The sequence below is a fragment of the Ahaetulla prasina genome, chromosome 4 (genome assembly GCF_028640845.1).
Source record: "Ahaetulla prasina isolate Xishuangbanna chromosome 4, ASM2864084v1, whole genome shotgun sequence".
Lineage (NCBI taxonomy): Eukaryota > Metazoa > Chordata > Lepidosauria > Squamata > Colubridae > Ahaetulla > Ahaetulla prasina.
The window spans coordinates 97,623,205-97,651,160 of record NC_080542.1 but is presented as its reverse complement, the minus strand read 5'-3'; the positions used below and the strand labels follow the sequence as shown (position 1 = coordinate 97,651,160).

The 27,956-nt window shown below is 37.0% G+C and overlaps 1 protein-coding gene across 6 annotated transcripts in view; it reads right to left on the bottom strand.

The window, feature by feature from the left end:
- ZNF385D (zinc finger protein 385D) overlaps window positions 1-27,682 on the bottom strand; it is a 252,810-nt gene extending 225,128 nt beyond the window's left edge. For 5 of the 6 annotated variants that reach the window (XM_058181903.1, XM_058181905.1, XM_058181906.1 and 2 more), the window contains exon 1: window positions 27,447-27,682. In XM_058181903.1, the coding sequence (XP_058037886.1) occupies window positions 27,447-27,468 (22 nt within the window). In that variant the 5' untranslated portion in view covers window positions 27,469-27,682. Of the gene's footprint in view, window positions 1-17,209; window positions 17,405-27,446 lie in introns of all 6 variants that reach the window. The other variant, XM_058181908.1, reaches the window with a different exon arrangement.
- Between the last annotated feature and the right edge of the window lie 274 nt (window positions 27,683-27,956).

The window sequence follows — 27,956 nt, the reverse complement described above, 5'->3', positions numbered from 1 at the left end:
CCATTTACTTAAAAAGGGTCTACCTCATGATGACCTGTCTTGATGCCCTCTCTGTCTCAAACTGAAAGTTCCCTGGAAATGGGTAGAACCAGCACCCCACTCAGATCCCTGAAATTGAAGGCGATGGGAAAACAGGATGTAGTGGGACTCCCCACTGCATTGGGTGGAAGGCAAAATCTTCCTTTTGTCCTTTGTCTCAACAAGCAGTGGCTCCAGCGCCTCCCCAAATAACCTGTCTCTAGTAAAGGGGGTGGAAGCAAGGCACCACTTGTGGTGGGCATCTGCCTGCCAGTGCCTCAACCAGAATAAGCACTGAGCCATTACCGCAGAGGCCATGGTCCTGGAGACAAAATGGGCCGAATGCAGGGTTGCATCATATGAGAATTGCACTACTGCTACAAATTTTGTTAAGATCTTGTCGAATTCTGGTGTCCTCAGCAGGAAGTTTATCCTGCAGTTGTCTAAGCCAGAGTAACATAGCTCTGTTGAAGAATGATGCCGTAGTAGCAGAATGGATAGCCCAGGCAGCTCCTTGGTGAGCCCTCTAAAGCGACTGTTCCATTCACTTATCATCAAGTCGCAAACTTTCCTCAGGCTGTCCTGAAAGGTGGAGTTCAATAATAAGGTGGCAATAGATGCATCCACTGATAGAGTCTGGAACACGGACTCCAACTCCAGGCCTACACTGAAGTATCATTTGTCCGTAGATGAAGGGAGCAGAGCCAACCCTGGTGATGCCCACTGTCACCTGACCAGATCCACGAAGAGGCAGGGACAGGAATATGTCCACTGCCCTATCAGGCTCTGAAAACAGCAGATTTGCTGCCTCTCAGGAAGTTGTAGCCATGGGTCCTCCAGCAGGTGATCCAAAGTGAGCCACATTGGTGGCCATGAAAAGTAAAGATTTAAAAATATTTGGCAGGAACAGACCTGTAAACACTGGTTGTTCGGGCAATAAACCCTCATCATCGGAGAGATCTGGGTCTCTATACTCGACATCCTCTAAGAGCAATGGATGGCTCACTAGCGACTGGGTTAGTGATCCAGGGTCCCCATATGATTGAAATTTGTCAATGCCTGGATCAATGTGAGTGTCTAAGAAACTGGACTGTTCAGATGATGCACAGCTAGGTAACTGAAACCCAGCTGACAGGCCCTGCTGAATGGCTTGAGATATGATGGCCTGAATATTGTCCAGTAAGTCAGCTGCCGTAGTGATAACTGCTGCCTGAGGGGCTGATGTGGAAGCCTAACTAGGAGCCATGCTCTGTAAAGGTGGACTTGGGGAGATAGAAGATGGTCCCCACAAGCCAGTCATAGAAATAGGTAGTGGGCATTCCTGCAGTGAGACCTGGTCTGGAGAGCTATCTAGTGCCCCTTCACTGTCTTGAGGTACAACTGGGGTACCGGGATCAGGCTGTGAAGCCAAATTAGAGGACTTGTCATAAGCATCTTATTACAAATTTTCTGGGGAACCTGATCACGATGCCTCTCATCCCATAGGGAAGCTTTGGAGGTGGTCTTATGGTGGCTAGTTTTGGAATAAGCCTTGGTGGTGCATTTATTATCCCCATGGCAATTTCTGGCAGGATCAGCCCTAAAAGAACTAGGCCCACTCTCTAATGGCTCTGTATCTGCCATCTTAGCAGAATCTGAGCACTCAGCTCTCTTAGATTTGCACAATGCCTTAGGCGTTTTGGCAAGTGACTCTGTTTCACTAGAGACTTAAGCACCAGCGCTGGAGTCATTGCAGACAAGGTCACCTCAGCCAGTTTAGAGGAAGGAGCGCTAGGCTTCCAAGTGGTGGCTGGTCAGTAAGGAAGCATGAGGCTTTGAATAATGGCACCCTGGCAGATATTGCTGCAGCGACCGTAGGGAGGCCGATTGTATGTAGGCCTTCTGTCCAGCACAGAGCTTGAGGTTTAATCACTGATCTTGCCGCTGGTGACTAAAAAAGGGCATGAAGCCCGAAAATGGCAGACACTAATTGGAGGGAGCATGAAGCTCCTCGGTGTGTCATGCCACCATTCCTGATGGAAGGAGGGTGGAGCGCAAAACTCCAAGGGTAGGCAGCAGCGCTATAAACGGCTGTTGGTATCCACCACTCTTCAATTCGCAGGAAGCCAAAATAAAATATGATAATCTAGTCCATTTTTAGAAAACAATGGATATTTATAAATAAGTGTGAAATATTAAAATGATTGGGTGTAGTTTAAAGGGTTTCAATAAAATAAAGAATTTTTGGAAAATATATATGATAGGGAGAAATAAAAGAATAAAATGAAATAAGATTAAGATTAGGAGGTTAGGGTGGATGGTAATCTTGATTATATTAAATATAAAACAGAGATAAAAAGGGGAAAGTAGAAAAGGAATACAATAGCAGAAATTGAATTATATAAATTAAATTTGGGGAAAATAAACTGTATCTTTTTTGACTCGGTCAATACTCTATTCAGAAAAAATGTTTGTTTGTCTTTAAAAAATACAAAAAAAAACCCCCAAAAAAACACCAACCTCATGGGAAGCTGAGGGCCATAGCCAGGGATGCAGGCTGGCCAAATGGAGCATAAAGCTCCACTGATTGTTCAAAGTGCCAGGCGGTGCAAAGCGTTATTCAAAATGGTCGTCCGACAAGTCCTCATTAAGTGTGCAAAGATGCTTGAAAAGATGGCTTCCCGCTGGTCCCAGGAGCGCGGTCCCAGGAACTCCACTCTCCAACTCTCAGCTATCTTCAAGAGTGCTTGACTCCACCACAAGAAACTCAGAATGCCTGCAGTTCAATGGGTTCGATAGCAGGGCTGTACAATAAAGGCTCTGCAAACAGCCGAGAAACCCTTGTCAATGGCTACAGTCGAAGCTCCAGCCGGTGTGGAAATCTGGTATAAACAATTGCTGTTGGTAAGTTATAACTCACAAATGAAGAATAGTTAAGCAAAGTCCAGGACTAAATACTGAAGAAAATATCCAGGAATGAAGGAGAAACTCTCGACACCTCCATCCAGTCTGAAGGACTGATTCAAAAGCTGAAAGGCCCTAACAACCGTACAAGTTGATAGTCTCAGTCCTTCATCTGAACAGATGAGTACAACCCATTCCTGGATGCTGTCTTCACCTAGAGGGAGAATATGCATGGACCTTAAATTAAGTTTTCATAACCTTTCAGTTACAGATCAATAATCTCATCATATAATATACATTATATATAATATTTACCCATCTGTTAGAGACAGAATAGGACAGACATCACATGACCTGCCTGCTGGTAGAGTCTGATCACCACCTCATCACGTGACCTGCAGCCCCCTTATACCCCAGAAGATCTGGACTCACAACATCCTACTGAGTCTCCAGAGTGGATACTTAGACATGCAACAGGCCCTTTGAGGGCAACTGTAATGCTGACGTAGCCCTCAATGAAATTGAGTTTGACACCCCTGGAATAGGATCACCAAGATCTGGGCCACAAAAATTCTAATGACTTTTAGATGGCAGCAAAGAGATACAGAAACGTCAAATTGTTTGCTGCCTTCTAATGTTAGTCCAGATATTTTCAACAAAGCAACACAAACACACACACACACACACACACACTTATTAGTTTTTTTGCTTGCAAGTTCTTTAAATCAACAGTATCAAAAGAAATTGTTTCCCTCATTGCTTCTTATATTCTGTCAAGAACATACTGTTTTAGAATTTGCTAGCTTCCAAGATTCTTTAGAACTGAATGGAATCTATACAGCAGTGCAGTTCAGTGCAGGCCGGGATAGCTCAGGCAGTAGAGAAGCCTGTTATTAGAACACAGAGCCTGCAATTACTGCAGGTTCGAGCCCGGCCCAAGGTTGACTCAGCCTTCCACCCTTTATAAGGTAGGTAAAATGAGGACCCAGATTGTTGGGGGGGCAATAAGTTGACTTTGTAAAAAAATATACAAATAGAATGAGACTATTGCCTTATACATTGTAAGCCACCCTGAGTCTCCGGAGAAGGGCGGAGTATAAATGTAAACAAAAAAATAATAATTATCTGGATGTTGTATTAGTAAGACCAAGACTCAGATAACATGGAATTTATCTGAAGAAGAAATACAGTACTCAGAATAAAATTACTTGGTTCAACATTACTATCAAACAGATTAGGCTCTTGGGAATTTATTCAATAAAAAATAAAGATTTTTTTTCAAGAACAATTATTTTCCAACTAGTACAGATACATTGGCAAATATCGTGACTGGAGAGAGTTGAAAATGTTAACTTTTTGTTTAAAATGATTCTATTAAGATGTGAAGGCAAAATATTAAATGGCTGATAGAAACAGTCAACTAATTTTATTTAGTCTCTCCTTAAGTTATGATAAAGTCCAAGATTCTACTCAAAAGGGGAATGGTAGTACCAAATTGTATGTTATTTTAGTTGCTTAATGTGCATAACAGATTGGCTATAAAACCTTAGTTGAAATATTTCTATTTACAAGGCTTTCAGATGTCCTGCATAGATATCTTTGGAAAAATGAAAAAAATACAACTACAGCAAATAATTCTGTAATAATGATAAATAGAAAAATAATTGGTACATATTACAACCTCTTGCTTTAATATTAAATAAATATTAACATACAAGTAAATTTGAGCAATAGAGAGTTAATAATTTGTATAGATAGCAAGGTATAATTATTAGCAGGACAAGATGAAGTCCATGGGTGAAGCTGTACTTCATCACAAATTGACAATATCTTACCCTAAACCAATATATGACATCTCCTAGCTATTTTATGAAGATGAAGCAGCTAGGAAAACATGAACCCTGTGCACCTCAAATATGAGTGCCAACCTGGCTGACCACATTCCCCAACTGCTTGGGGAGGCAAAAATAGAACAATATTATACAGTACCTCTAACTCTCAAGCTCCACAAGTGGGCTGAAGGATACCTTAACTGATGGTACTGAATACATCTAAGAATAAGACCAGAAGGATCATCATCAAAACTACCAAATATTATTTCTATCCTAAACCTGAAATTCAGTATAGTCTAAAAGGACACAAAGATCCTTTTGGAGTAATGGTATAGAGTTCAATGAAGATGTCAACATTCTGCATTGTGAAAAAAAAGATCAATATAGGGAATTTTACTTCGAAGATCAAGTTCAGCATCCATAGAAAATGGCTGGTTGAAAAGCTAACTTTTTTATCTCAGCTCCCACACAATACTATTGAGCAGAAAGAGGTTACACATTTGGGAAATAATCTGAACATTAGGATAATGGATGTGGCTGATGGAGTAAGAAGATGTCCCATCCCATCTATCTTTTGGCTTTTGTAGGCATGGTTTTAGTGCATTTTTTAATAATTTAATGTCAATTCATTTTAATCTTTTAATTATTTTTAATTATTTTTTCATTCAAAGCCTCTTCTAGGGATGATGACATAGACATTTAACAAATAAATAAATAAGTCCAAATTGCACTTAGATAAACTTTTATACAAAGCTAATAAACTATCTGTTCTTTTACAATTTGTCTAATAATTGTAAGCAATAGTTGACCAAGTATTTATTCAGGCTACTCTGTTTAGACAGAAAAATCCAGATTGACACTAAAGATAAAGGCTTCTCCTCTCCAGTCTTGTGCAATTCTAGGGCATAATGTTCATCTCTGTTTCCTAGCCAAGACAGTCAGTGCTTTCTGAAGATGCTTCTATGATCATGTGGTCAGCATGACTATATGCTGAAGCACAGGAAACACTGATATCTTCCCGCCAAAGTGGTACCTATTTAGTATCTATTTTCATTTGCATGCTTTCAAACTGCTAGGTTTGCAGGAGCTGAAGCAAATAATGGGAGCTCATTCCCTCATGCAACACTCAGGTCTTGAACATGGTCTGTCAGTTTTCCAACTGACAAGCTCAGCATCTTTAACTGCTGAGCCATTGTACCCTGACTAGATGGTAACAAAGTACATAGTACTGCAACACCAACTTGGTAGCCCACTTCATGAAAGCCAGTTCTACCAGCGTGTCAAGGAAATGTAATCCATGATTAATTTTAAAAATAGCTGCTTACCAATAGCTAATAAACTTCTTGAAAGTTCTATTAACAATGCTCTTGACAGAACTACTTTTCTATGTTCTTTAAAAGAGACTACCACATGAAAGTGAAACAAGGAGGTAAGGAAAATAGTGACACCCAAATTTTAGAATCAGGACAATATCTATCTATCTATCTATCTATCTATCTATCTATCTATCTATCTATCTATCTATCTATCTATCTATCATCTATTTATATTTCTATCATCTATCTATATTTCTACCTATCTACTGTATCATCTGTCTGTCTGTCTGTCTGTCTCTGTCTGTAAAAAAAATACAGTGATACATCCAGGCCATACCTTGCACACATACACACACCACACCGTACCACACCACTCAATTCAGTCCTTAGATTTAATTTTAGATATGCTTTTCTTTTGTCATTTTGCCTATGTTTCTATTCATTCAGAAGCTATTACTAAATGATCTTAGGCAGCTACTGTAAATCTTTCTCGCCTTACTATGTTCTTTGGGAAAATGGAAAAGAGAATGTTTGCTGGCTACAGATCCATAGAGGAAGTAAATAAAGATCTCCGAAATAGGTATTTCCTATCACCAGTCATTTCAGATTATTTCATTTCATTTCAACCATTTCTTATCAGCCATGCTTCCAGGTGAGGACATTAGAGTTTTAATCTTAGATCTTCTGTAAAGGGTTAAGCAAATCATCTAGGATTCTATGGAATCATTGTTCAATTCATATAATTATATCCATTAGTATTTTTCATTCAGATCAAGAAACTGAATCATTTCAGTTTTGATTGTCAATTTGATTAACAAAGTGAATTGACATGTGCAGAAGTTCTTGAATTGTCAAACCGATTTCCAGGCATTCAATTCTATTTGATATACTGAAGCAGCAATTCAATCAGAAGATTAATTTGAAGAGATATATTTGATGGAATTATTTTTTAATTGAATCATTGCATAGCCCTCCTTCTGCTTACATTGCACAGCATCTGTTTTACTGCTAACACATTTTATCACTCCAGTCCTAATCATCCTTACTCAGAAGGACACATCATTAGTTTCAAAGAAAATGCTGCATTGCAGTTATGTGGTCATATTTACTGTTATCATAGTTTTCTTGTTAATACAATTAGCTTAATAGATTATATTAAAGCAGAAAAACATTATTTACAAATCACAAAATCAGGATTTGCACAGGGAACACTACAGGCAAGGCGAACAGATCACTGTATTGTATAAATTTGTATGAATACAACCAAATTTGAGAAGAGTCATAAGTAGCTCAACATAAATACATGCATAGAGCTGTGGGCAGACATTGATTTGACTCTTAAAATGTCTTACTATTTACTTGTGTCTCGTGTTTCACTAGGAATAGGCTTTTATGTGTTTTGTTTTTATAGAAGATATCTGAACATGCTTTATAATTACTTCACTACATTTTATTCATTTCTATTATTTACAAAGACCCTGGAGAGTACTTGTCCAGTTGTATTAGACTTTCTTTTTTCCACAATAGAGAAGAATTATGCACAGTTAGTTCTTTCATTACAAAAGGAAAGTCAAGCATATCCTTAAATTTCTCCCTTATTGATTTCAAATGAAGCAAAATCCAACTTTAAGTAAGAAGACATCCACTTCTGCAGTGGAAGATTTTACTCTCTTATCTCTACTTGTTAAAATCCAGACTATTTTTAATTAATCTTTGTCTTTGTAATTTAAAATAAACATGACTTTGACCTTTTTTAAAAAATATCTGAACATTCAATTATATTTAGAAGGATCATGCCTCCTGACTATTCCAAAACAATTACACATTTGTTTTTCATTGGGATTTAAATAGGAACATTGTAAAGAGCCCTTTAATTAAGGGCCAAAGAAAGCATTTATTGCAATATTTAAATAAAACATGCAGCAATGTACAGTCTATAAATATTGCTTTATTTTGCTTTCAATTATTACTTACAAAGGAAAAACTGAATGCACCTAAGGCTAAGTAGATTTCACAATTGCATTGTTTGCAAAATATTTATATATTTAATATTTCCACATGGCTTGCTTTTTACAAACCTCATTAATATTTATACTGTTAAGCACAGTCTAGAAAACAATTAATGTGGGTTTTGAGGTAGCATAGTTCCTCCTTTCACACCCATTTTTAAATTATAATGGTTAGCTGCATTGTCAGCCAGATTTTTAGAGTGGATTTGGCATGAAGTCAGAGAAGCTAAGGCCCAAAATGAACCAACACTTGCTATATAAGTGAAAAATAGCAGGAAAAAAAGCTTTTTTCAACATGTAAAAACAAGAAAAAAATCAAAGAAATGATTGAACCAGTAATAGGAGAAAATGGCAAGAAGGTGATATGCAGCAGGAAGAAAGCAGAACTATTTAATAGTTTGCATCTGTCTTTTCACAAAAGGAAAAAACAGACCAACCTATTAAAAAAATGTAAAAAGCAGATTAAGAATGCAAGTCAAAATAAACAAGAAAATGATAAAAGTACACCTATCCATTCTAGACATCCAAATCATCAGGACTAGATGAATTAACACCCCAATGTTCTGAAGAAATTGGCAGAAAATATGTCAGAACCACTGAACTATATCTTTCAAAGATCCTTGAGCATCAGGAAACTACCAGAGGACTGGGAAAGGGCTGATTTAGTTCCCATCTTCAAAAAAGAAAAAAAAATGTATCCAGGAAACTACAGACCTATCAGCCTGATCTCAATACCTGGGAAGATTCTGGTAAAGATAATCAGGCAACAAATCTGTAAACACCTAGAGGCAAATAAAGGAAGCCAACATGGATTTGTCAAACCAGATCATGACATGCAAAACCAGATCATGACATGCATTCTTTGACAAAGCGACAAAATTAGTGGACCAGCAAAATGCTGTCCATATAATTTAGACTGGAATTGAATAAGGCATTTGATAATGCTTTACTCCACAAACCATTATTTAATAAGATAGAAAAATGTGGGTTAGATAGCATCACTACCAGATGGATTTGTAACTGGCTGACCATCCTCACTCAACATGTACTGTGTTTCCCTGAAAATAAGATCCTGTCTTATATTTTTTTGAACTCTGAAATAAGCGCTTGGTCTTATTGCCATGTGCTCAAAAGCCCAATTGGGCTTATATCAGGGGATGTCTTATTTTGGGGGAAACAGGATAATCCTTATTGAAACCGAATCAACATGGAGGGAAGTATGCACTGGGGTACTCCAAGGCTCTGCCTTAAGCACAGTACTCTTCAATAACTTCATCAATGACTTCAACAAGGAGATAGAAGGGAACTCATTGCATTTGCAGATAAAACCAAGCTGGCAGGATCTTGACAGACTTGTTAAGTGGGCATAGCTAACAAAATGAAATTCAATAGCTAACAAAATGAAATTCAAAGTAAGATTTCACATTTAGGTAAAAAAAAACCAACCCAAAATGCACAAATATAGAATAGGGGATACATGGCTCAACAGTAGTAATGGTGAGTGGTATCTTGGAGTCCTAGTGGACAATTATTTAAATATGAGCCAGCAGTGTGTTGCAGCTGCCAAAAAAGCTAGCATAATCCTAGGCTACATTAACAGAGGGATAGAATCAAGATCACGTGAAATGTTAATATCACTTCATAATGACTTGGTAAGACCGCAACATTTGGAATATTATGTCCAGTTTTGGTTACCACAATATAAAAAAGAAATTGAGACTCTAGAAAAAGTATAGAGAAAAGCAACAAAGATAATTAAAAGGAACTGAAGGCTGAAACATGTGAAAAATTGTTGCAGGAATTGGGTATGTCTTTTTTAATGGAAAATAAGAACTAGGGGTAATATGATAGCAGTGTTCCACTATCTAAGAAACTGCTATAAAGAAGAGGAGACCAACATATTCTCCAAAGCACCTGAAGGCAGGACAAGAAGCAATGGATGGAAATTAATCAGGAAGAGAACTAAACTAGAACTAAGGAGAAATTACCTGACAATTAGAACAATTAATCAGTGAAACAATTTGCTTCCAGAAATGCTGGGTGCTCCAACATTGGATGTTTTAAGAAGAGATTGACAATCATTTGTCTGAAATAGTATAGGATTTCCTGCTTGAACAGGGGATTGGACCAGAAGACCTCCAACTTCCAGCTCTCTTATTCTGTTATTTTCATCCATCTAACAAGTCCAAGTAAAGCTGCCTTTTCCAATTGATAAATGATGCTTTGGTCAATGCTGATGGTGTGCTAGTGGTGCTCCAATTGGGATTACACTCAAGGGGTCTATTACTAGTGGCAAAAGTCATAATCATTATTTTAATGGTCTTCCTATCCAGAGCTTTTATTTCTGCTTGAGGCCATCCACTCTTCCTGATGTGTATCTGATAACTGGGATCACCAAGCTATGAATTGATTTGATAGCATTTCCTCCATTAAGTTTGGATTTTAAGATCTTTTCCACTCCCTTGATATCTTCTCTTCTAACCTTTTTCTTGATCTCAGTGTTGTTGATATTGTCAGCCTGAAGGATACCCAGCTGTTTGTAGTGATCATCTTCATCCAGAGGTTTGATATTATTTCAATAACACATCTTGATTCCTTTAGGTTTTACTATTTTTTCCCATTTGATAGTGAGGGTGGCACAATTGTCTAGTCCAAACTCCATTGCAACATACATGGACAATGTTGAGCAGCAATTCTATTTCAGTCTTTTTTCATACAGCTTCAGTTTGTCCAAGTAAAGGAGATAGAATAGAATGGCAGATATTTTTCTGGTAATCATGATCTGAGTTATTCAACACTGTTGATCGAAAAATCAGTGCAATGACAAAACAACAGCTAGAATCATGTTAGGAGTACCAAAGTGCTTCTGGGTTGAAAGGATTGAATAGTGACATCATCTTTGCCCAGGGAATGCCCAGTTGGGGGATGCTTTCATGTGCCCGTTATGTTGCCCATTAAAATGGTACCCATTTATCACTTGCTTTCAAACTGCTGGATCAGCAGGAGCTGCAGCATGTGACAGGAGCTGACCCCATCTCATGCCAGCAACCAAATCTCTAATGTAAGCCTGCCAATTATCAACCCAGCATCCTAACCACATGAACCACCACGCTCCCAACAGTCATTGGGAGTCTTTCAAGTCCCCTTGAAAGATTCCTCTCTTGATATTAAACTCTTCCAGTCTATCAATGTTGAACAGAAACTATGCCTTCCATTGTGCCATCAATCTTTGAGAATTTCCCTCCTGTTCCATTTCCTCCTCTAATTATTCTTCAGTTACCTTTCAATAGCAACTGAGCACAAACAAAGATGTGGGGGTGGTTTACAGCCTTTCCAAAAACTACTGCACCACAGGAGGCCTGGTGGTGTAGTGGTTAGAATGCTGTATTTCAGCCTAACTCTGGCCACTGCCAGGACTTCAACTCTAATCGACTCAAGGTTAACTCAGCTTCCATCCTTCCAAGGTCAGTAAACTGAGGATTCAGATTGTTAGGGACAATACGCTGTAAACTCCTTAGAGGGGGCTGTAAAGTATCATGAAGCAGTATATAAATTTAAGTGCTAATGATACTCCCAACTTTGCTATTACTGTACAATAAGCACTTCATAGTTAACTTCATAGGACTCTGTTAACTTTTCAGTGAAGGATATATCATAGCTACTGTTAGGAATTAGTCTTCATTTGCTTCTCCTTCCACATTTACCATAGGGAGGAAATTTATAATATTACAGATGATGTTGGACTGCAAATCATCATCATGACACAAATGAAAATAACCAATTATGGGAATTTATAATCCAATGAGATATACCCAATTCAGATCATAAGTTCTTTAAGAATGTGCTGTTTATTATGTTCTGTTGTCTTATTCCAACATGAATGTTCAGAGTTAGCTAAGAATTAAATGTCTACAATAATACAGTATAGCAGCCATACAGACATTTGAGTCTCTGAGGAAACAGCAGAAATGGTATAGAATGTATACTCAGTCCTGTTTCAAATCCTGTGTGCTCTTTTCCAATGCTGTATACCTACTCTTTCTTTATGACCTCACTCCCCCATGCCTTTCCCAAGTCTTGTCAGCTGAAAACAGTTGCATGTTGCACATTTACATTCTCTGCATTTCTATTTTCTAATCCAGGATGAATGCTAGGCTGAAATTGTCCTGCCACTAATGGAAACCTGATGTCATTCCAATACTATGTTGCATAAATAGCAGCAATAATAAAGTAAGCAATTGAAACTATTAAAAGTCTACCTAATCATACAATAAAAAACAGAACCCCTACCCAATTCCTAAAACTAAACCACACTTTCTAAAACAGTCTGTTCCACAACGACATTATCAGAAATATCTATTTCTCTTTTTCATTCTATGGAAAGAATTCCCAATAAAGGACTCTCTTCACTTATGAAAATTATATAATTAACTAGGGGATGTCTTAAATACAGCTATTGTATGTGTGTATTCTATATCAGAGAATAAGATCGAAGAACATATATTGCTTTTGGACTAAGGATTCTGTATAATTAAAATCTGTATCTCACAATTTTGCCAACAACATTAAAGACAAGTATATCAACTCAGATAAGCCATAAAATAGTCAGCGTATATAAATATACTTTAATAACAAATCGTAAACATCACAAATTTATAAAAATTCTCAAAACATCCAGCTGGCAATGAATGTCATTAGTCTGGTGCCAAAAACAGATTGAAAAGGTGCTATTCAGCATTGTTATCCCATGGAAATTCATGAAATAAAAGAGCTAAGGAAGATGTTAGAATGAATAGATTTTTGGGGGCAAATAACCAATCAATATTGTTATCTAATAAGTATGCAGTATGCAGTTTGTTGTATAAACCTTCATTATAAATATGTTTTATGAGGTCTTAATTCCATATAAAGACATAGTGGGCTTCAGTCTTACAATCACCGTTTCCATTGGGTCTAATTAGAAGGCAGTAAGTTATGCACTAAATGACCAAATTTAGCATCTGTCAACCATATTTTGAATTAGCCTTCATTTCCAAGTATTCTTCAAAACCATTCTCATGCATCCTGACATGAGACATTACTGAATCATGAATTCCTGTCACTAAGTACAAGAAAATACAAAAGAACTTAAATTATTTAAAAAGTGTTGTTCTTCATAATGCTTTCTATATTGGCATGAGCAAAGTGGATAAGCAGTATATCCAAGAGTATTTACATGATTGTACAATTACCATTGAACAAGAAGAATCATATGCAAGATGTTATTCAAATTAAAAAGAAAACAAAATTCTCCTGCAGAAGAAGAAAATATCCATGTAAACCATGTATGCACTGACATTGACAGTGAAGAAGAAGAGGTGTCTATAAGTAGCAAAAAATCAGAGGACGTAATGTATTTAATAAGATGTATTAAAAAGCACTATCTTTTATGAATTGCATACATTTCATCAAATGAATAGTGACAAGTCAGTTGTATTACACTTCTGCAATACTGAGAATTTGATTGGGCTTAGAAGAGTGGGTCGAATCACCCAGTAAACTTCCATGCACAGTGGGAGGGGGGGTGAACCTGGGTTTTACCATTCATTATTCTTTATCTTAAGTGCTACAGTGTGTTGGCTGACAGTATTTCTTTGTGTGTATACATACAAACACGCTCTTGTGTATATCTTAAAGTCCTTGCTTGCTGATAACAAATAAGGCTAATTAAAAATATAACCCCATTGACTGGAAAAAATAGAATTTTTAGAACTATTTTATATTCCTCCTAACTTTGAAGTGGTGGAATCTGTTATGTCTCTTATGGAAGGAATTCTAGCACAGGTCCATTTTATATACCTAAGAATATAAAATAGGATTCATAGCAGTATTCAAAGATCTTTTGATAGTTAGGACTCAGAAAATTGATTATTTTTCAAATCTTATCATTGAAGTATAAGTATTTCTCTATTATTAGTGCTTGTATATTTCAAACATCACTAGATGTTTGAAATATACAATACATTTCAAATATATACAAATATATATTTACAAAATATACAATATACAATAAAATTCTATTCTATTCTAAAAAAAGCTGTTGAGAAATTATCAAAGGTACAACACAGTTTAGAGTTCAGTGTTTTCTGAAATGTTATAATATAAATATGTTAACCATATTTGACTGTATGTACACTTGCAAGCATTAAAAATGCAGTAAAACAATAATATCTTATTTATGTTAATTTAAATGTCAATACATAGGAAGTAGACTAAAAACTATAACTAAATTTATTCTCACAAACAATCTAAAATCAAATACAATTAATGTTTATGCAATTTACATTATTTTGCGACTCTTGCCATGTTATAAAGATAAAATGAACTTCAGATATTGCATATGTCCACTTTTTAGAATAAAACTGCCATGGTTATCATTCCACATTATAATGACCAAACATATGTTACTATTTTTCTTGACATTCTGACCCAGTTATATATATATTTGAGGCTGACTGCATATAGAATCATTTTAAATTTACAAATTTGGATTGTCTACTTCCAGGAGTACATGTACATCTGCAAAATTACTTCTTGGCTTAAGGGCCTCTGGTGGCTCAGCAGACTAAATCTGTCTGCTATTAACACAGCTGCTTGCAATTATTGCAAGTTCAAGTCCCACCAGGCCCAAGGTTGACTCAGCCTTCCATCCTTTATAAGGTAGGTAAAATGAGGACCTAGATTGTTGGGGGCAATAAAAGTTGACTTTGTATATAATATGCAAATGGATGAAGACTACCCGAGGACATGGACCGGTTGCTGGGAAGGCTGAATGCCACCACATGTTTACTGGACCCGTGCCCCTCCTGGTTGGTGCTGGCCACACAGGAGGTGACACGAGGCTGGCTCCAGGGGATTACAAATGCTTCTTTGCGGGAGGGGGTCTTTCCCGCTGCCCTGAAAGAGGCGGTGGTGAGACCTCTCCTCAAGAAGCCTTCCCTGGACCCAGTTGTTTTAGGAAATTATCGTCCAGTCTCCAATCTTCGCTTTACGGTGAAGGTTGTAGAGAGTGCGGTGGCATGTCAGCTACCCCAGTACCTGAATGAAACTGTCTATCTAGACCCGTTCCAGTCCGGCTTTCGGCCTGGATACAGTACGGAGACGGCTTTGGTCGCGTTGGTGGATGATCTCTGGAGGGCCAGGGATAAGGGTTATTCCTCTGCCCTGGTCCTATTAGACCTCTCAGCGGCTTTTGATACCATCAACCATGGTATCTTGCTGCGCTGGTTGGAGGGTTTGGGAGTGGGGGGCACCGTTTATGGGTGGTTCTCCTCCTACCTCTCTAACCGGATGCAGATGGTGTTGACAGGGGGCAGAGATCGACTCCGAGGCGCCTCATGTGTGGGGTGCCACAGGAATCGATTCTCTTGCCTCTCCTGTTCAACATCTATATGAAGCCGCTGGGTGAGATCATCAGTGGTTTTGGGGTGAGATATCAACTGTACGCTGATGACACGCAGCTGTACTTTTCCACCCCAGGCCACCCCAACAAAGCTATCGAAGTACTGTCCCGGTGTTTGGAAGCTGTACGTGTTTGGATGGGGAGGAACAGGCTCAAGCTTAATCCCTCCAAGACGGAGTGGCTGTGGATGCCGGCACCCAGGTACAGTCAGCTGCAGTTGCGGCTGTCTGTTGGAGGCGAGTCATTGGCCCCGATGGAAAGGGTGTGCAACTTGGGCGTGCTCCTGGATGGGCGGTTGTCTTTCGAAGACCATTTGACGACCGTCTCCAGGAGAGCTTTTTATCAGGTTCGCCTGATCCGCCAGTTGCGTCCCTTCCTGGACCGGGATGCCTTATGCACTGTCACCCATGCTCTCGTTACCTCTCGCCTGGACTATTGCAATGCTCTCTACATGGGCCCTTGAAGAGCACCCGGAGACTCCAGTTAGTCCAGAATGCGGCTGCGCGGGTTATTGAGGGAGCAGTTCGGAGCTCCCATGTAACACCTATCCTGCGCAGACTGCACTGGCTGCCTGTTGTCTTCTAGGTGCGCTTCAAGGTGTTGGTTACTACCTTTAAAGCGCTCCATGGGTTAGGACCGGGATACTTATGGGACTGTCTACTGCCATCATCTATCTCCCAACGACCGGTGCATTCTCACAGAGAGGGACTCCTTAGGGTGCCGTCAGCCAAGCAATGTCGACTGGCGGCCCCCAGGAGGAGGGCCTTCTTCTACCCTGTGGAACGAACTTCCCCCTGGACTTCGACAATTACCTGACCTCAGGACCTTTCGCCGTGAACTTAAAACTTATTTATTCCGTCTTGCTGGACTGGCTTGAATTTTTAAATTTTTAAATTGATTTTATGGGTTTAAAATTTTTGTAAATTTTATAGGGAGATATTGTATTTTAATGTGGCCATTCAAATAAGTTTTTTAAGGGTTGTTTTTAGTATTGTATCTGTAGTTTGTGTATTTTATTCTGGCTGTGCACCACCCTGAGTCCTTCGGGAGAAGGGCGGTATACAAATTATATTATTATTATTATTATTATTATTATTATTATTATTATTATTATTATTATTATTATTATTATTATTATTATTACTACTACTACTACTACTACTACTACTACTACTACTACTACTATTACTATTACTACTACTACTACTATTGCTTAACACATTGTAAGCCGCCCTGAGTCTTTGGAGAAGGGCGGGATATAAATTCAAATTTTTAAAAAAAAGATATATGTCAGATAAGAAGCATCACAATTTCCGTACTATAGTCTTTTGACAACTAAATTATACTTTGAGGGCACTTTTGAGATGTGCACACAGCTGTTGAATACTGGCAGGGTCTGTTACTAGCATGAAGAAAAATCAACATTTTGTTGTACATAGTTCTACTGCTATGTACATTTGCAAAAAAAACCCCATCAAAGTGGCAACAGTGTTTAAGTATATTAGCATACATATTTCCAAAAGCACAAAACAAATTGCGATATGCCTGGCAATCAAACAGATCCAGCTCGCATCAAGTCCCATGAGTTAAACAATGTCATCTAGCAATGTCTTCTCTGTCCCTACATCTGCCTTCTCTGGAAAAACTACCTGTGATAATACACTTGCTGGATGATCATAAATTGAAATAAATTTTCACTAATTTACTTACATATCATATGAATTTTCTTTGGAATAGAGTCAGGCAGAGAAAAGAACTGTTGCAGGTTATCCCTGTCATCCACCCATCCTGAAATAGTCCCCAAAAATAGAGGCAGAGGAAGTCTTTGAAGGGGGAGGGCTTAGGACTTTTCTTCCTTTTTCCTGTCTCACATCAACATTAGCTTTATCCTGGGCTCTTTTTTCACTATGTTAAAAATAAAACAAAAATCTTATTGGAATTGTTTTTTGCATGATATACTGAATTTTATTCCTCCTGCAATTTTCTAGATTAGATGAGTACACAGAATCATGAGAACTGTATTTGCAAAGCTTTGGTTGTTCTAAAGATTCTGGACTTCAGGTAAGTATATGTAACCACGCCCTTGCAAATGTCTCTGCTTTTGAATGCAGCCAGCACTTACCAATAATAATAGATCATTTCATGCTTTTTTGTTTAATAGTCAAATCAGTCACATATTAAATGCTTTAGATAAATATATGCTGTTAACAGAAAATGGCTGAATTGGTTTCCATGTGCAAACATAGACTGTCATTTGCTAAATGACAATAACTTGTAAAGATGACAGAGCCTTAGATAGTCCTGAAAAATAACCTGGCTTAGCAAAAGAAAGCGGTGACAAAGCACTGATCTTGAATGCTCTGCCAAGATAAGTTGCTTGCCAGTTTTCCTTCTGCATTTATAACCAAAGGTCTTGTCAAAACTCTTTTTAAAATATTGATCCTTACTATGAGCAAGGATAACAGTATTGGAAAACACAACCATTATCTCTTCCTGTCCTCATGAGTTACTACACTCAAGAGTAGGCAAGGTCAACAAATGAAGAAAAAACCCTATATACCTATGGTCTGATTACTTTTACAAAAAAAGTGAATTTTGCACCCACAATTTCAAATAAATAAACAAATATGATCTTAAATTTCATATCCATAAATGTATGAATCAGCTTCAATACACATTATTAAAATAAAATTTCTATGCTAAAGTGTGCTGAAAAACAACAATAGCCCTATGCTTATTTTTAACAGACAGTTCAATAGCTATCATCAGCATTATCCTTAAAAAACGAAAGACTTGAGGGTATAAATCATAAGACAGTTCAAACTGAGCTTGATAACCAAGATACAAATTTTCCTGCTCTTAGTCATAGCAAACAGAGCCAATTTTCAGAAATGTATCAGCCAAAATTCTATATAGACTATTTTAAATTGTTAGAATGTAGCTTTGATGGAGGAATGTTTAGGGACCCAATAATTTCAATTCAATTGCATAATTTCAGTCTCAGGAGTGATTTGCAGCTCCACAGGAATTTAGATCTGTCAGAAGTTAGGTAAAGAGTATTAATAGAATAAACTGATTATTAGATTATTTAGATGAATTTGTTTGAAATAAGGCAGAAAAATCCAAATACCCGTATTTTTTGGAGTATAAGACACACCTTTTCCCCCCAAAAAAGAGGGTGAAAATCTGGGTGCGTCTTATACTCTGAATGTAGCCCCACCCAGCTTCTCAAACGGAAGTTTCAGAGGCTGAAAGAAGATTCAGAAAAGAAGCCCCCAAACATAGCTTCAGAAAAGAGCTTCAGAGGGGTTTTTTTCTGAAGTTCTGTTTTGGAGGCTTTCAGAGGCAGAATTTTTTTTTTCTGAAACAGAGTTTCAGAGGCAGAAAAAAAAAGAAAAAAAAAAAAGCAGGCACAGAGCTCACAATCAAGGAACCTGTTGCTAAAATTCACTTCTGGGAACAGCTGATTGGGAGTATTCCGAGAGGCCAATCCACCTGCCAATCAGCTTTTTTCTTATTTTCCTAAACTAAGGTGCATCTTATAAACTCCAGTGCGTCTTATACTCCGAAAAATATGGTACTTTCATCTGCAAGGAAATTACCCCAATAAAGAGGACAGGGGGATTGCTAAACTTTAATAACATATTAAGCTTTAATATTAGTTATAAATCTCATGTCATACTTATGCCACTCATATATCATCACTTTATTACACACACTGTTTCACAAGTGAATTTTTGAAGGATTCCCTCTCTTACCATAAGGTTTCAGAAACACTGTCCCTGTGTCTATTACTTTATGTTTTGTCTGACAAATAATTACCTAGTATTGTCATGAATGTGGCAATTTGTGGATCACTTTTACATAATAACTGCATACAGCAACAGAACAAGAGATTAGCATCAGAACAAACCTTACATGGTGACCAAAAGTGAATAAAAAACTAATTCATTGTCACTGATTTGCAATAGCAGTCAGCCAGTTGTCTTTGATAGGGAGCTTATGAGTAATGCACATTTTTTGCTGATATCTGCCATTCAAATATTCTGAGTTTGGAAGTTTCAAACACACACTTCACTCAATATCTTTCAGTTATGTTCTTTGAATTGTTTGAATCTTTTTAAAGCTATTTAATCAAAATATTATGGGTGCTTGAGCTACTAGTAACTAGCACTTCTTTTGTTTCAGATCATCTCTATTCTCCAAGGCTAACCAGCATGATTCTTCATTGAATTATTTTTCCACTGTCATTATTTGTTTGTATGCTTCCAACTTTTCAATTTTGCAAAACTTCAACCTGGGTCAGTGCCAAGCCTAAGTAGAATACTACAGATTCAGTTCTGACATCTTCAGGAATTGCTAGGAACTGTTTCCAGAATTTTAAGGACTACAATCATTTCTTTTTTTCTTCTTCTACTGATGTTTATACCACCCAATCAAGTGATTTTTGGTGATGTATAAAATATTTTTAAAAAATGGAATCCAAAAACTGATACAAGTTTAAACCTGTCTTAACTAGTCTGTTAAATATGTTTTGAACTTCCAAAACCTAGCATTTCTGGCTTTCATCATAGTGATAAGGGTTACTAGAAATTACAGTTTAGCTACACCTCAAACCTATAGATTCCTAATTTAGTTGAATTAATCTGATAGGTGCTAATTCTAGAATTTTTATACTCAGAACAAAAGTCTATAAAATTTTTGCTTTGGTTAAAAATTATTTCCAAAATAAATACAGTGCAACTATGTGTGAATATAGCTAGGAAGTTGTTATGAAATCTTTAGAAGTGTATGTGGTTCAGAAAATTATATACTTTATTAGTGTAGCCAAAACTGTTTGCTTTATTGTTTATTCATTCGTTCACTTACTAATTTTATTTCTTTCATTCTTTTTTTAATTTTTAAATCTAAGATTGTTAAATCATTTAGTCTGCACATACAAACACACATTCCTAATAAAAGGATATTGACATGACTATTATTCTGTGATATTGGAAGGCAGTTATCATGATTAGAGAAAAGTATATTTCATTAACTTCCATGAATACATAAGCCACATCACATAACACTAACACATGTTTAATGACATTTGAAAAACAAAAAATGTAGTATGTGAAATTGCAAAATATTATTTTGTGATATTTTAAATATTTAATTATGTTAATTATTAAATGTAATGTTAAAATATTACAGTCACAGTGCGAGTTTCCACCATTATATGTAAGGAGAGGTTATGTTGCAAACAGTGAAGGAAGAAATTGGGAATAGTATTTTACATTGAAGTGGAATTGTAGATTCTCCATTGTAGGAGAATATTTCTTTTTCTCTATCTACAAAATATTGTTTTAGTGTCATTATTACAAATAGAGACAGAATGGTCCTTAATGGGTGTAAATTGCATATAAATCTAATTGACTAATACAAAGATTTTCCCTCTTTATCTGGCAGAAAAGCAGCAAGTAAATATAATGTACAATATCATGGTGTACAATTAGTTATTACTAGCCAACAAGATTCAAGAGAAATCCTGCAGAATTAGGGAAGGGTTAGGTTAGGGACACGCAAAGTTTCACTTTTGCTTTCAAATAAGAAGCAGAATTTGGGTAATTTTGATTTAACTGACTTCTACTGGAACTTCAAGAACTTTGTTATTCATGAGATGCAAACCAAAGTTTCTAATTATTATACAGAAGGTGTTTTGTGCTTTCAGATTCATATTCTTGGCTGCCAGTTTGCTCTTGTCTTCTATCAAAGGTTGAACAAGAGGAAGGTTCAGTACAAAGAACAGTAAACTTTGTAAACTGGTCCAGGCATTAAGATACTCGAGGGGGAGTTAAGAGTTGAACTTTGACTGGGCAAAAGATGAATAATGCAGATACCATGTGATATGAGAAACTAATATTTCTTAAACAGAATTGTGGATTCACTTAATTACATATAATAGATTGAACAAATCTTTTGGTTTAGCAAATATCTGAAACTGTGATCTAGGCTGTCATATATTCTACTTTCTATATAAGTATCTAATGGCAGAACTAAACAGAGCAACTTTTCATATACAGTTTTAATTACTTTTTTTCTGAGTACTTTTAGTTTTCCACATCGCATTATATTTTTAATGCTGCCATTCATCTATGAAATTTTTTTGCAACCCTGAACCCTTTAAATTATTTGTAATAGTCTTTCCTTTGAACAAGGGTCTTTGTGGCTCAGACTGGTAAGACAGTCTGTTATTAACACAGCTACCTGCAATTACTGCAGGTTCTAGTCCCACCAGGCCCAAGGTTGACTCAGCCTTCCATCCTTTATAAGGTAGGTAAAATGAGGACCCAGATTGTTGGGGGCAATAAGTTGACTTTGTATATAAATATACAAACAGGATGAAGACTATTGCTAACATAGTGTAAGTTGCCCTGAGTCTTCGGAGAAGGGTGGGATATAAATGCAAATAATAAAAAAAAACAAGGCCAATATAATTCTCATTCAGTTTTATGACCTAGTATAAAATAGTTTTACCTCTTAAGATTAAAATTATAAGCAAATATTTGTGTCCGTCTCAAGCTTAAAATTATTTTCTTTTCCTTTCTAATGCCTAAGGAGAGTTTTTTCCTTTAGGTGCATGGAAACTAAAGAGGTATAGAGTCTCCTTTATGTTACCATCAGATATTGTTAAAATAATTATAATAAAGGAGCATCTTACATTATCTGCCTAGGCTTGAATGTGTTGTTTAAAGAACAGAGTGTAACTGTGAACTATAAACAGGACATATAAACTCAGTTCTGCATTAAGTAGGCCTAATGTCCATTATAACCGAATCTTCATATATCTCCATATTCTCCACTGCCAGAAAACCCTGGGAATTTTTCTGATTCTTACTTTTGAATAATTTATTTTTAATCTGATCTCCATTGATCCAAGTAGATTTGATACAAAGAGCCAAGCTTTAGTAGATCAGATATAACATTAAAGAATCCAGTTTTTAAGGTACAATTCCATAACTAGTAATCATTCAGATTGCTCTAAAAGTGATTGTTGTTATAAGTTTTATTGAAATAATCCAGATGAAAAGATTTTAGTTCTGAGAAATACTGTCTGCTCACTAAGCATTATATTATTATCAACTATTCTAATGTAAAATAGTTTGCATTGCAATCAGCAATTGAGATACGGTAAGAATTTAGTGACTTGGACAAAGTATTTTATGCAATGCGATCAACATACACTTCATCATTTCAAATATTTACTTCTATATAATTCAATATTTCAAAACCATGATGGTGTCTTTCCTATCATGAAGTGAACTGTTGAGATAGATGTTAAGAGATTATGCAGCTTCAAAAATGTTTATTGGAGTCCCCCAATATCAGAATTAATGAAACATCTCTTTAATAATAATAGTTCTTATAATGTCTACAAATAGGCATTCTGTTTTAAATAGAGGCTGTAAGGGATTTTTAATAATGCGATATGGATTGTTATTCCTTGTAATGCCTTCACTCATTTATGCATTTGGACATTCCCAGATTCAAAAATGTATACTATACTTTGCAACAAATGCAGCCACACTAAAATATATTTTGGAATTTCAAAATTCTTGTAACTTGATGATTCTAAGAAACATTCTTCTGTTGCAATCAACTTCCATTATGTATTAACTGCAGCGTTTTATTGCACACATTGATTTTAAAATACCACACAGGGAACAGCTCAGTATAAATAGTGTCTAAAAGCATTTTATTTTTAATGTGCTCTCTTAAGGATTTGCTGTGATTCATTCATAGAGAAATACTTCACTGTATAGAATTTTCCTCAATGTATGTTGCAGCTTGTTAACAAACTAGAAGTACTTTATATGAAATGGCAAGTGATTTATTTCACATTTTCAGTTTACATTTTTTAAGTGCCTCTGAGGTTCAGGAAAGAAGGACATTTTGTTTTCTTTTAGACTCATCCACTATCATTTTTTCCTTAATAAAACTATGGCAGAAGTAAAAAGTGATACTCAAAGAAAAATATGAAGACGACAAGATCATATCTAAATCTGTGTTCATTAAAAAGAAGAGGAAACTGGCCCCTGAAAAGACCTGTGTGAAAGAATGTGACAAATTTCTCTGTGTCTCTCTACTATTTACAAAAAATTGCAACTTCTCAAAATGGAATAGATCCAAATATATTAAGCACAATGTTGTAACATAGTTCACTATAAAACACAGGGCTAAAAATGAGAATAACAGAGAATTACTCAAAATGACAGTATAGCAAAAAAAAAAAAATCCTCTAAAGAAAATGAGTTATCCAAAAAAGAGAGAGATTTTTTCTTTTTTTTTAGCATTTCACCCCCCCCCCCAGAAGAATATTTCTACAAAGCAAAGTAATCAATCTGAGCAATTGCTCAATATTGCTATTCCACTGTGTAGATTACTGGGCTTCCTAAGACACATGCACAATCATGTAATTGCAACATAAACAATTATGTATTCTGACTGCAGTCATGGAGGTAGCATTCTCCTGGATTCTAAACCCCGTCAAAATGCCTTTCCCCTTCCTGTTTCTGAGTACAAGTTGCGTTCAGCTCAACAAAGCTATTCACACCAAAATGATAATGGCCTTGCATAAGCAGGCAGGTACTTTCTTCTTACTGAAGCAGACTGGGATACATAGACTTTAATGATATGTACTCAACTCCAAGAGAAAGCTGTACTTTAAATTTTATGTCAGATCTTTTAAATTCAAGATTACCTGTTATAAGCAGATGAACAATTAGTCCTAATTGTATCTCTTTGTTATGCAGAATTGCCTACACAAGGATGAAGTGAGAGCCTCCAGAACACCAAAAAGCAGACTTTTGGTCTTGAGAAGGTTCACAAGGTTTATTATCTTTGATAATAAAGATTAATATTTTTGGAGAGTACTATTAGGTTCATTCTTTTTAATAATAATTTATGCTGTAATATGGCTTGCTACTATTTTATGTTATTTCCCACACAGAGGATGAGAATAATGTTGATATAGAAAAGACCATTCTCTGCCTGAGACCTCAAAGACCTGTCTGTTACCTATCCAAAGGAGGAAAAATTAATCAACTGAAGGGATAAGACAGAATTATAATTCCCCAACACATTCTTAATAAAATTGTTGAGGCTGATGCAACCTAAATGCTATCTAGGTGCAACCCCTAATTGTATAGAAAAAGTTGAATACTTTCTATTTAAAAAAATCTGTCAGTGTCATAAAACAAGCACCCCAACCCTCAAGTTGCCAATCTCAATGGAGTCAGCAGAATTAATAATGTTGCTGAAATTACAAAATTATATTCCTTAGAGAACTAAATGTAGCATCTAAATGTTGACAGTTCACATATCCAAGGAACAAAAAAGAAAATGATATTCTTATCTACCTGTGATGTTCATAGAAATAAGAAAGCTGCTGCTTTAAAGGTGACAACTTAATGCCAGAATATAGCAAAAAGCTAAGCAGAAAAAGTTATTTTAGCCTTAGGGGTGTGTGTGTGTGTGTGTGTGTGTGTGTGTGTGTGTGTGTGTAAAATTTTAAGCATATTTAATATAGTGTGTGTGTGTGTGTGTGTGTGTGTGTGTGTGTGATATATAAAATTAATGTTTTACATAAAATTATTTTTTAGCAGAAATTAGCAAGATTTTCAAAAAGATTGAATTTTAAATGGAATACTATTTAGTATTAAATACCTGCATTAAAAATGAAAGCTTTAATATGCCACTTTTTTAGCCACAGTTATCCATTCCTTTATATTTTATTCCTTTAAATAAAATGGTAATATCCTGTGTTTATCCTTTTCTCTAGTCAAAATTGTCCCTAGCCAAGTCTATTTCATTCTACATGATTCCTAATAGGGACAGGTGAGATGACAAATTTTAGTCTTTTGAAAGCGTGAATGACAGAGTTACCAAAATAGCTAGAGAAAAATAGGGATGTCAGTCACTGCTCTGAACATGTTTGCTACTTGGAAAAAGAGATATGGAATTCCAATTTGAATGAAAAAAATTGTTAGGAATGCATTTTCCCCTCAAATTAGTTGAGCCAATTTAGGAAACATAAATATGTTTAAAGTGAGAAAATGATCATAATGCATATTCAAATTAATGTATGAATAGCTGACATTATGTTAGTTTAAGAGTTTAGAAAGACTTTGAACAGTAAAGCCATGGTGAAGAAATATTAAGCTTTTGAACCCTTGATATACATAAATGGAAACATTGCCAATGATTCATTTTATTTGTTGGACAACACAGGACTTATACCTAGTAATATACTGATCCTGCAGCTGTGATCAGACATAACATAGATCACAGGTCTTTGCCAAGATCAAATGCAAAAGTATTGCATAGCTCAGTACTGAGAATCTATTCTAAAAGCTCAGCTGGCAGCACATTTCATACTACCAATTTTAAAGGGGACATTTCAAGAAAAGCAAGCAATGTGAATTGGTTACAGCAAATTCTCACAGCTTTTCAGCAAGTGTCAACTTGCATAGCATAGCACTATAACCTCCTTTCTGTTTATTGCATGGTGTCAAAATACTTTGGGTTGCACTTAATTTCTTACAAATCTCTGAAAACATTGAGCTGACAGCCCCACACAAAAGCCTGAGCAAGAATTGTAGCTTGTCACTAATTTCCATATTCTCCTTTGTGGATGATAAAACACAACATTCCTCACTTGTAGGAGAGGCTTTCCAGAAATTTAAAAAAGTTTTCTGAAGACCAGCATAGCACACCATTCTCAGTGCTGGATATCCTCAGGATAGTGCAACACTTTAGCTAAAGTAAAAGAAAAGTGCTATATGAAACATGCTGTTCTCATAACCAACTTCCTAGTCCAAATCAAGGAGAACTGATATTAGTGGAACAGAAAAGCATCAAAGAGCTACCTCTTGAAGTTCAAGTCAACTTTGGATTTAATATTTAATGAAAGAAATCTATAGCCACAATCTCAGGAGTTCGTTCTCAATGCTATGTATCACTGCATATCAATCAGCTGCACTAAATTTTTGCTAAACACTAAGCAACTGAGCCAAAAGAAAGAAAAATATTTCCCCTTTACCTTTTAAATACATTAATTCCTTTCCTACATATCAGAAGTGGTAAGCTATAATTTTATTATACTGTTTCCTTTGCTTCCAAGAGAGCTCCCCCTTGTTGGAGCACTCTAATCCATTTATTTTGTCTATCTGTCTGCCGCACATATTTAAAGTAAAAAAAAGAGAGAGGGGGACTTCCTAGCTCCAGCATATTCCTTGGAATAAATGCACCAACCATCTTCTGAAGAAAGGCTTCATCTCACCTAAAGGCTGCCTAAACGCTGAATTGCTCCCAGACTTCGGAAGGCTTTTTTACACGCACTTATCAAGAATTCTTCGCTTCGTGTTTTGGGTGGGGAGATCATCCCCATCACTGGGAATATGGCAGAAAGGGGGAAAATAATATACCCAGAGAAATCCAGAGCTCTGCAAAGAAAGCAGCGCTTTTTCTCTGTAAAAGCTCTGTAAAGTGAGAAGGTGGAAGAGTTTACAGAGAGCGCAGCGAATCCTTAACAGAGCAGCGACGCCCGGTTGTGCCTTGTGGCATTAAGTTTGGTTCCAACTTCCCACGCTTCGCCACCCCTGCGACAGCGGTTGGCACCCAGGTTTTCTTTGAAGGTAGAAGGGCGGGGGTGGCACGGGGACCGGCCGTCGTTCTCTCTGCAGACAGGTCAACCCGGCAAAGCTAACACCGGCAAAAGAAAAGCAGCTTTCCCGAGACAATCGACGTCTCCTTTGCTCTCTAGGGAGAGAGAAATGTCTCCACTGTGCTTCTCGAAGGCGAAGTCTAGGCACAGCCACAGAAAGGAAGGTAAGAGCTCAAAACCCACTCCCAGGTTACCGCTGACGTCCGTCGCGAAAGAAGGAAGCCGGAGTGGAAAGAGACTTACCAAAATACATTATGTTTCTCATTAATTGGGCACTCCAGCTTCCACTGCCGGGTGCTGCTCAGCATTAGCTCCCGCACCGAGCTGCTGATGCCGCGTGAAGCAGAGCGAGTCTGTCTCATCCTACATGATGTGGAAATTTCCAAGCCTCCGAGAGCGAGCGGCGCGAGCCTCCTTGGCTCAGGGCTTGAAAGACAGGCTTTTCCCCGATACAATCCAGCTCTGGTTTAGCGCCGACTCCCGCTGCATGCTGCACTGCCCAGTCTTAGTGTAATCTGACTCCTCCTTGTGATGTCCTTGCTGTGACATCAGGACCGGGAGTACTACTAATAGAGCGCGGGCTATTTAGACACCGCTCTTTCTTTGAGGATCGGGGGAGGTGGGAACCGGCGACTCGGGGGGGGGGGAAGCCGGTGCTTCTGATTAAACCACTTCGTTACCCCACATGCTCTCCGCCTCTCCCCGCCCAAACCCACAACTGGCATCAAGCATGGCTACGGACACAATACCTTC